At 32.6% G+C, this 10,137-nt stretch overlaps 1 protein-coding gene across 4 annotated transcripts; it reads left to right on the top strand.

Moving 5' to 3' along the window:
- Nucleotides 1-2,954: 2,954 nt before the first annotated feature.
- LOC107474495 (hydroxyethylthiazole kinase) lies at nucleotides 2,955-8,118 on the top strand. 4 transcript variants are annotated; one of them, XM_052257692.1, is made up of 5 exons: nucleotides 2,955-3,286; nucleotides 3,422-3,540; nucleotides 4,139-4,219; nucleotides 4,355-4,894; nucleotides 7,432-8,118. In XM_052257692.1, the coding sequence occupies exons 4-5, from the start codon at nucleotides 4,406-4,408 to the stop codon at nucleotides 7,837-7,839; spliced, it is 897 nt and encodes a 298-aa protein (XP_052113652.1). In that variant the 5' UTR covers nucleotides 2,955-3,286; nucleotides 3,422-3,540; nucleotides 4,139-4,219; nucleotides 4,355-4,405; the 3' UTR covers nucleotides 7,840-8,118. The 4 variants fall into 4 exon arrangements, with proteins under 4 accessions (XP_052113652.1, XP_015949610.1, XP_015949613.1 ...); XM_016094124.3 differs by having other exon boundaries at nucleotides 4,135-4,219; XM_016094127.3 differs by lacking the exon at nucleotides 3,422-3,540 and having other exon boundaries at nucleotides 4,135-4,219.
- The last annotated feature ends 2,019 nt before the right edge of the window (nucleotides 8,119-10,137 follow it).

Here is a 10,137-nt window from a genome sequence, read left to right as displayed (position 1 = left end):
TGTATGATAGCCAAAGACGGATATACCGAGGACGAGTGAGGCTTCGGCCACCAATTTTTTTAAAAAAAAATTAATAGTAATAAGTTATTAAGTATGATTTAATAAAGAATAATAGAGAGATTGAATATGATGTAAATTATAGGATTTAAGTAAATTGGTCAAAATGACAGAGTCTGATTTTATATGTGATAAAAAATGCTTTTAAAACTTAAAGATAAATTCTATTGCACTGCTATCAGACCGGCTATGATTTATGGTACAGAGTATTAGGCGGCCAAAGAGGAATATGAACATAAGTTAAGTGTGACAGAGATAAAGATGTTGAGATGGATGAGTGATCATATGCGATTGGATAGAATAAGAAACGAAAATATAAAAAAGAGAGTTAGAGTAATACCTATTGTGAAAATGATGATAAAATCGCGTTTTAGGTGATTTAGATATGTGTGAAGAAAACCGAGAGAGCACCCAGTCAAGAGAGTAGGTGGATGAAATGGAAGATGGACAAGGAGTGCAAGACAGAGAAAACAAAAAAGACCATCCATAAAATTGTCAAATGTGATCTACATGTAAACAGTCTCAGTAGACATGATATATGATAGAGTTCAATGACATCATTTAATTCATGTAGTTGACATCACCTAATGAGACAAGACTTTTGTTGTTGTAGCATTTATATTAAATCAAATATAATTTTACATTTAATCAATATTAAAATATTATTATAATTTATTATTAATTAATTATTTATATTTAAAAATAGTTTTTAGTGAGTAAAAATATACACCAAAATATATTATTAGATCTCTAAACTAAAAATATAACTAAAAAAGAAAAAAATAATAAGTTTTCTAAATACAATATAGTTTTGGAAGCTTATCACCTATTCCATTTTTTGTTCCAATTTATTTAATCATTCAGATTTAATATAAAATATATTAACGGTTAAGATTGAAGTATAGAAAACATGTTGTGGGTGTGTAATTTGAGGGATTTATAGATGGTGTTCAACTGATAGTTTTCTTATCCAATTCTCCTATGATAAAATTGACATTAGTGAAAAGATTTTTAAGACTTCTTTCTAAATCCAACCATAGCTAAATAAATTATGCGAGCCAAAACTACGTATTACGTAATTTTTTTTAAATGAGTCTTGAAACTTTTACAATATTAATAATAACATATATTGTTTGACTCAAATAAAATATTAATATAAAAGACTGTAAAATTGCGTAAAATTAAAATATACTAATTTAAACATATATATTTTACTTCATTTAATTTTTAAATAATCTCTAAAAATAAAGTAACATATAACAATTAGAACAAGACTATGATAATACTAAAATTTGAACTTAAGATTTCATATGTTTTATCTAAATTTTTTATTATAAAAATATTATTAATATTTTATTTAAATTCAAATAAAAAATATTTACATATTTGCTTACGTTAATTTGTGTATAATAATGTAACAAATAATTTTTATATTTAAATATAAAAAAATAACTTTAAATCATGGATAAAATTTAGAATTTATCTGATATGTAAAAAATTTTACATATGTATTTAATCACAAATATCATATCATAAAAAATAATTACTATTTTTATTGATCGCGTAAATGGTTATCCAAAAAAAAGATGTGGTTACACGAATGTATAAAACATTTTACACTGTTTCGAGCATAACAAATTAAACTTTATATTTTATTGGTTTAATTATTTTGTCGATCCTTATAGTTTGAATTTTCAATTAAGTTCATATACTATTTTTTCTTTTCGATTGAGTCATTATACCATATCAGATTTTATAATTAAGTCCCTGCCATGACAAAAATACTAGAATTAACATAATATTCCGTTAAACAGAATAAATATGTCTAATTTTTGACTTAATATTTTGTATAATTTAACAGAATATTTCATTAATTTTAACATTTTTGTCACGGTAAGAACTTAGTTACAAAATTAGTATTTTTGCCCATAATGTTATTTTTGTCCATATTGATTTATATGTATTTTTTAGTATTTTTATGTAATAAATAATATAATTATTTAGTATACTCAATTATAAGCAGATAAATTTATTTTTATTTGTTGGTGTGAATGTTTTTTTAAGATGATATTCTATGGTGTAATTTTGAATTTTAATTATAATTTTTTAGTTTATGTTTGGAAATAATTAAAGAAAAGAGTTAAAGAAAAAATGATTGAGAATAAAAATACAAAAAATATAATATAGAAGTATAAATAAACTTTATTAATTATAATATATTAGAATGTATGCCAAATAAGTATTTGTTGTTGTGTTAAAGCTAAACATACTTAGAGATATTTTAAATAATTTATTTGATCTAAAAGATATAAAATAGAGTAATATTGATAAAAGATTGAATATGTTTAAGTAAATCTAACGTTATATATTCTGAATATTTATAATTAAAAGTTGTTATTATAGCCATTTTAATTAAATATTAATTATATTTAACTATCATATTTTAATTCAATTGAGATGATAAATATAAAATTTAATTGATTAGTGGTATATTATAACGGATTTAAATTTTAAAATTATTGATGATAAATGATACTCATAAATAGATACAAATGTTTTAAATATTAGAATTTATATTTTTTAAATCATTACTAGGTTGAAATTTATTTATTTATTGTCTTAAAAAATTATAAAGTTATTATTTATAAAAAATTATTGATAACTTTTACAAACAATTAAGCCAGTTATTGAAAGCCAGCAATCCAAGGGGCAGCGAACCTCTTATAGCTGCCCATTTATGTCATTTAATGTCTAATTTAGAAGATTTTAGAGTCTTTTAAAAAGTTACTAAATGACAAAATTAACATGGGAACCTTTTGCTTATTGGAACAGCCATGTTCCATAAAAGTACTTGGAACACCTGATAATTTTCCTATAGTTTTATTTCTCTGGTCCTATCTCTGCCTACGGAGTTGTGACTTGTGACTCTTGCTCTCTCACCACCCAGTCTCTCTGCCTTGTCTCTGCCGCTGTCAGCCAGCACTCTCGCTTAGAAATCCGACGTTTCAACCTCGGTTCTCACCGTTCGGCATCGTCTCTCACCACTCTCCTCTCGGCCTTCCTTGCAGACGTGTTGCCTCTGCCTCTACGCTTCTGCCGCTCGCAGTGCGGCCGTGGCTCTGTCTCTTCGCCTCTGCTTCTCGCCGACTCACGGTGCCTTCCTCCGAGGCCCTCACTGGTCTCACTGCGGCGACCTTCCGTTGCTGTCGCTAACTCCCCGTTCCTTCTGGTAGGCCGTTGCCTGTCTTTACCTGCTGTGCCTTTTTTTTTTTATTTTCCCCTTAATAGTACTTGATTCTGTGATGTTAGGGTTTATGTTTTGTATTTTTTGACACTGATTTCAATGTAATTTGGCTGATTGTAGGTTTAGTTTGACTGTTATAACACTGATTTGGCTGGGACTTGACTAGTATCCCTTTTAACAGAAGTTCTGTTGTAAAGTTATTTTGGTTGGAGCTTCTGTTCTGAGATATAGTCCAAATTGTGAGTTCCTTTATACACCGACGATTTTTCCTTCTTTTTCTCAATAGATAATACTCTTAGAATTAACAATGGTTTGCATTACGATAATTCTCAGATGAGATATCGAACCAGTAACCACAGTCCAGTATATATTACTTGATGTTCTTTAAACAAATCTTCCATTAATTATATGTGATTATACATATAAATCAAGATACTAATTGTTACTTTCAACAATCTTATCTCAACTGTAATCTCAGAAAAGCAGGTGTCCATCACAGTTTCAGCCACCCCCGTTTCAATGTGGACACAAAAAGTAAATTGAGATGTCAACGTATTATAGACAAATCAGTTACCAAATAGTTCTTTATGCACTATCATCTGTTAGCAGAGTTAGACAATCAATGAAGTTAAAATGCTCAAGTTTGAATTTAATGACTTCATGATTTTTTGTGGTTAAAATGAATGGTTTTTGTAGAAGGTTTCAATGCTCTTGTTTAAACATCAAGATAGGCAAAGTTACCTGACCAATGCTTAATATCGCCCAGATCTGAGTAGTTAATTGTAATATTTTGTTAAAATTATTAATCAATTTGTTTAAATGGGTTTGGACAGGTAGAAAATTAGACGGTAATGCATGCCTGAGAACTGTGCCTTTGTTTCAGACAACAGCTGCAGTCTAAAATGTTTTGTAGCACAGGTAACATAAACAGGGTATTTAAAATAGGGTGCTGTCATAAGAGTAACTGTGTCATAGACTCGTAGGTCAAATGGTTCTCCCCTTAATTGTTCCTTATTAATAACCTCCTATCCTTCTATATCCATTTGTTGACAGGCTAACTCAGGCCTTATATTTTAAGAGATTGCTAACACCCCATCCTTATTCATGGAACAACAAACCCAACCCATCCCCGCCACCAACATCAACCCGAAAGCCACCAACAACCACAATCAACCATCATCATGGGCCAAAAAGGCATGGCGCCTGCTCTCTGATGTTCGAGCTCAGTCCCCACTGATCCAGTGCATCACCAACTTTGTCTCTATGGATCTCATGGCCAACACCCTCTTGTCTGCTGGTGCGTCCCCTGCCATGCTTCACTCTCTCGAGGAGCTCAATGACTTCACACCTTGCTGCCGGGCACTCTGCATCAATGTTGGCACGCTGACGCCTTCCTGGCTTCCCTCCATGAAGGCTGCTGCACAACTCTGCTCCCAACTGGACACACCGTGGGTGCTCGACCCTGTTGCCGTCTCTGCCTCTGGTTTTCGTTTGAAGGCTTGCATGGAGCTTGTGGAGTTGAAACCTGCTGTCATAAGAGGGAATGGTTCTGAGATCATTGCTCTCTCCATGGCTTTCACTCAACCATCCAAGGTAAGAAAAATTGGTCTATTCTTTTTCGTTCCTAGTAGAAGTGAAAACTGAAAAGGTTGCTTGGTTTTTAAGCATAATTGTCTCTCTTAACTATTTCCTTTTTTAATAACATATTTAATTTAGTTCAATTCAATGATGTTATGTGTAGACCACAATATCAGTCAATATCATCTACTTGCTATGATGCTATTAGAATACAAACTGACCCCATAGTCCCATTAATACAGAGTGAAAAAGGGAGTATCCTATGTATTTGAGTAGAGGTGGTAGTGTTCATGGAGTATGTGATAATTTCCTCAAAAGAATATCCTGATGTTAATTGTATCACTGAGGATATAAGGCAGTGAAAGTAAAGTAACCTTTGTGAGAATACACTGAATTATGGGGAACCTTTTTTAATAAAGTAGAAAATAGTGCCTCTGTTTTCAGGGTATAAGAAAGGGTAGAGAAAATGATTCCACATGGTTTTATGTTTTAAATTGCTATCTGCAACCACAGTTTAAAATATAGCCAGCTGTGAATGTTCAGATGCGAGGTATAACAGTTGTCTAATTTGAAAATGCCTGTGAGGTGCACCAAAACTCTTTTAAGTAACTAAGCAAAAAGTCCCTGTAACTTTGAGATAAAAGGGTGCCTCATCACAACGGGGTTTTGATAGTGTTGATAATTAAGTATATAGTTGTCCTTTGGTAACAATATTGTAAATCATGTGTCAATTCTATTTGTCTAATTTGATTGTTACAATGTCAGTCTTTCACTAAATCTAATTTCATATTTGTACTGCTAAAGAAAAAGGGGAAAAAATAAAGACAGTTAAATGTAAATGACTAAATATTCAGGGATTTTAACTTCTAAAATAATTCGGGATTCATTTTGTTAGGATTATAGACAAATTCACTAAAGGACTGTAATAGGAAGCATGAAGAACGACTAGAAAGAAATGGTATTTGTATGTATTTATCACTACCTCTCACATTGATATTAAAGAATCAGTGAAGAGGAATTTGGAACAAAACTTATGAAAAAAAGGCAACAAAGAAATGGAAATACAGGGCACTATGGAGCAGCTCTACTCTCCCAATTTCTAACCAATATTCAGCCTACCTCGCTACTCTCTCACATCCCTACAAATAACCCCGTTCTCCTCTATGATGACTGCCATGCTGGCAGCTATGGGGTTTGCAGAGTGTCTGTGCATTCTGTTATGGGAAATAATGGTATGTAGATCTGAGCTGCTACAAGATGTTCCCCCCTTTATTTTTCTGGAAATAACTCATTAAAAACCTGTGAAGGGAGTGAGAGAAAGGTGACAACAGAGTCCTAAAAACCAAAACATAAACTAGATACAAAGTAAGGGAAACTAGCAAAATTTTAATCTAATAATATACTAAACAAAAGAACTACTAATTCCCTAGCTTCTCAATGCTTTTGGAGCACTGCACCCGTTATTTAATCCATTTGTAGCACCAGCTCATGCGGCAGCACCTAAACCAAGGTGCTGCCAACATCTGGAACAAGGCACAGTTTTAGCTTCAGCAAATCCTAACCTGAGTCATCTTAAAATAATAACAGTTCCAGCAATTAGCCATATTCTCTATACAAAGTTACTAACATCTAAGATGCAAATCTCCTCCATTCCCTTTGACATAGTAATCAAGAATAATGAAAATCTACACAATTCTCGTTTTGGTTGCTAATTTTCACATAGGCATCAACTCAAGATCTTTCTTGTGTTCTAATTTTCTTCATAGTGTCATCCCTATTCCCGAGCTGATTTATTTTCTCATTCCCAGTGGTGATGATACATACCTTTGCTCTCTATTCTGCGTTTTCCTAGTGCGGTTTCTATCACACTCCCAAAGACATAAACATGGACCATAGTGTTTTAAATTCTTCTGTTCCTTTAATTCTAGAAAATTGTTAATTGATGTTTGCAATTTAGCTATATTTTAAAGCATGCTGACGCATTCTGTACTAAATTTGATGATTTGGAGAATCAAGTTTAATGGCTGCTGCAAATGCAAGTACGCTGCCATAGTTGCAACATTCTTAGCTCTTGACTCTATTATATGATATGTCACATTGTTCATGCAACCGGTGGTGTGGAAAGGGTGTTGAAAAATATAATATGTGTAGCCTTTCTAGTGGTAAAAGTTGGCTTCCATGACAATTAAAATGTTCTTATATCACTGAATTATTTGGGTTTCAATCACAATCAAGATTAGGTATCTTAGTGCTCAGTCCTTCTCTTTTATCTGGGATTTGTACAGGCTATGTAACATAGACAGAGTTAATCGACATTGATACCATATTCTGAATTTTCTTCATTTACCAAAATGTTGATGATGCCTAGTTGTTGTACATGATTAGCCTTATAACTTCAGATTTTCTTTATTTTTTTCACCTTTTATTTATTTATTTGTTTATTTGCGGAAAAGGAAAGAAAATCTAGATGTGTCAAAAACTTAAAGTAAAAGGTCTTTATTTGTTCTCTACCCTTTTATCTGAGAAATTCTATCATTTCTCTTTGTAAATAGGTCTCCATTGTCAAGGGTACAGACAGCATCCATGAGTCAGTGGATGCAGTGGAAGCTGCAAAGTTATTAGCTAAAAGCAGTGGTGCCATAGTTGCAGTATCAGGAGCCACCGACATTGTCACAGATGGAAATCAAGTCGTTGGAGCTCACAATGGGGTGGCATTGATGCAAAAGATAACAGCAACCGGGTGTTCAGTTACGGCACTTATTGCTGCCTTTGTTGCTGTTGACAAAATCCATGCTTTGGATGCAGCAGTATCAGCATTAGCGGTATTTGGTGTCACCGGTGAGCTAGGAATGAAGAATGCTAAAGGTCCTGCGTCTCTGCGAATGCATTTGATAGATGCCCTCCATGGGCTTGATGAAGCTGCTTTGGAATCTCATGTTAATATCACAAGTTTGTCTTAAAATGCGAAGATCTTTGTTTCAAATGGGTAATTATAATTTTATTTATACTCACATGTAGATGTCTACCGTTGGGATTACAAAGGATGCGACATTTTTTTCCTTTTTTATAATTTAGTTTAATCAGCCATTCCAATAAATAGTTCTATTATTTCAATGATTTAAATCTTCGTAAGATTTTTATTGATGTATAGGAATTAGTTTGGTAGAAGTTCTAACAGATAGCTTGTGAATTGTTTATGCAACATCCTATTACATAGAGTTTTATGCTTAAGTTGTAAATCAATAGTGACGAGACATTACTACATTTAGACTTAGAAATACATATATAGTTATAGAAGGATAATATTAAAATTAGGAGCTTGTAAAGAAAATTTAAACATCGAATCGTTACACACATACGGATGTGTTAAAGACTTAATAAAATATATACATAATAATCATTAGTCTTGATCCGTGAAAAAATGTTGGTTAGAATTTTTCATTATTAGATAAAATACAAAATATAAACATATCTCTCCATAAAAGTCTCTAAGAGGAAATTAAAGTCATATATAATATGATTTCAAAAGAGAGAGAATTTTAAAGTCAAAATAAAATCCCCAAAAACAATGTCTTCATTTTCCTACCTAAATTTCGCACTCTCTCATGGAGAGTACGTCCTATATCTGAAAAATAAAATAACTACAACAGATGAGAACTTGAAGATTCCTAGTAAGATAACAGTTCTGAATAAAAATTACATAAGGAAACATGAACCCTCTAGGCAATCTTGATCTCCAACTTTGCAGGAATCCAAGTCTAAGGTCTGAACTAATCCGTACATGGTTAAATTGCTAAGATAAAAGTACTTTAACTACCACTAGTCTCATCTATTCACAACAATCATCTTCAGCGTTCTCAGTCTCTATACTTTTAATGGAATGCAAACACAAACAAACAATCATATCAAACAAATAAGAACCCTTAGAACAAGTAATACAATTAGCAATTAAACAAGATTATCAAATAGGCAAACTAAAATAATTATGCACACCCAAACAATTATAAACAAATGCACATGATGCATGCCTGTCCTACTGGCCGTGAGCTCATGTGTCGGTTAAACTGTCAGACCCGACACATCTGGTAACTAACTGGACATTATCTCTCTATCGTGCATCTCCAGGAGAAACATAACACACACATATATGTATATATAACAAGGAGGGGATCCACAACCTTCCAAAAGAAAATTCTCAACCTTCCACCATCTCATTGGAGGAAGCACTATTTGGGATATAGTGCTTACTATACTTAACAATCAGTGAGAGACTGTGGTACAACAATAAAAAATTATTAACTTAACTCGTTCACACCACAATCAGAAACTGAGTCGAAGAAAATTCTTAACCTTCTATTCAATCCCCCAATGTATTAAGAGATGGAATCTTCAACCCCACTTGTCCACCATAACACAAGAGAGGGAATCCTCAAATTTAACTTGTCTATCCGTGAGCGGAACGAACCACCATTCCCACAACATCGATAACACAAGCGGGATAAAACCACGTCCTTGCCACGCAAGTGGGACAAAACCCACGTTATTGCCAATTAATAATCACATGTTCAACCAATTTCGGAAGATATAACTCATTATAACCCCATTCATCTATTAAAGAAATCAACCTCATCAATTCGCGAGCGAGACTATGCCACCAACCTCACCGTGAATGGGACGAACCATCATCCCTCATCAATTTAAAACATTTTATTTTACAAATTTATAGGGGAGTATACCAATTTAGATTCATTAATTCCATCCCCAATAAAGTCAAGGTAAAAAATATGGTTTTCATTGTTCATACAGAGGTTACAAGTTCACTGGAAAGACTTAATAGTTCAAAAACAGCACTTTTGAAAAATCAGCATAATCGTGCGTACACATAGAACCTATCTCGGTCCCTTGACGGTGCGTGAATGGTGTGTACGTAGGCATCGTACATACGCACAAAAGTGCAATGATGCGTACACAGCATAGATGCCTACGCAAGGAACCTGGTTTGATTACTAACTACAAAATCTGCATAATTGAGTTTTATCTATCAATTTTCAACCACTCATAACTGTTTGGGTATTGTTTTGGTCCCTCACGTTGAGGGTCGGAATCGAACCCGTCCCTGGTGTATATTTTGATTTAAAATCATCCTTAACATATTTTTTTGTATTAAAATCGTCCTTTTTTTAAAAAATTAATTTTATTCCTAAAATATCCATACTTTAATAAAAAATTATAAAATAAAAAAAAGAAAAGAACACGTT

Source organism: Arachis duranensis, chromosome 2 (assembly GCF_000817695.3).
Source record: "Arachis duranensis cultivar V14167 chromosome 2, aradu.V14167.gnm2.J7QH, whole genome shotgun sequence".
NCBI classification, from domain to species: Eukaryota; Viridiplantae; Streptophyta; class Magnoliopsida; order Fabales; family Fabaceae; genus Arachis; species Arachis duranensis.
This window is presented reverse-complemented; position numbering and strand designations above follow the sequence as displayed.

Bases quoted from the DNA above. Each gene is read 5' to 3' on its own strand.
- LOC107474495 (XM_016094127.3), top strand. From the start codon at position 4,406: ATGGAACAACAAACCCAACCCATCCCCGCCACCAACATCAACCCGAAA. The intron at 4,895-7,431 runs GTAAGAAAAATT...CTTTGTAAATAG, and splicing joins CTTTCACTCAACCATCCAAG to GTCTCCATTGTCAAGGGTAC.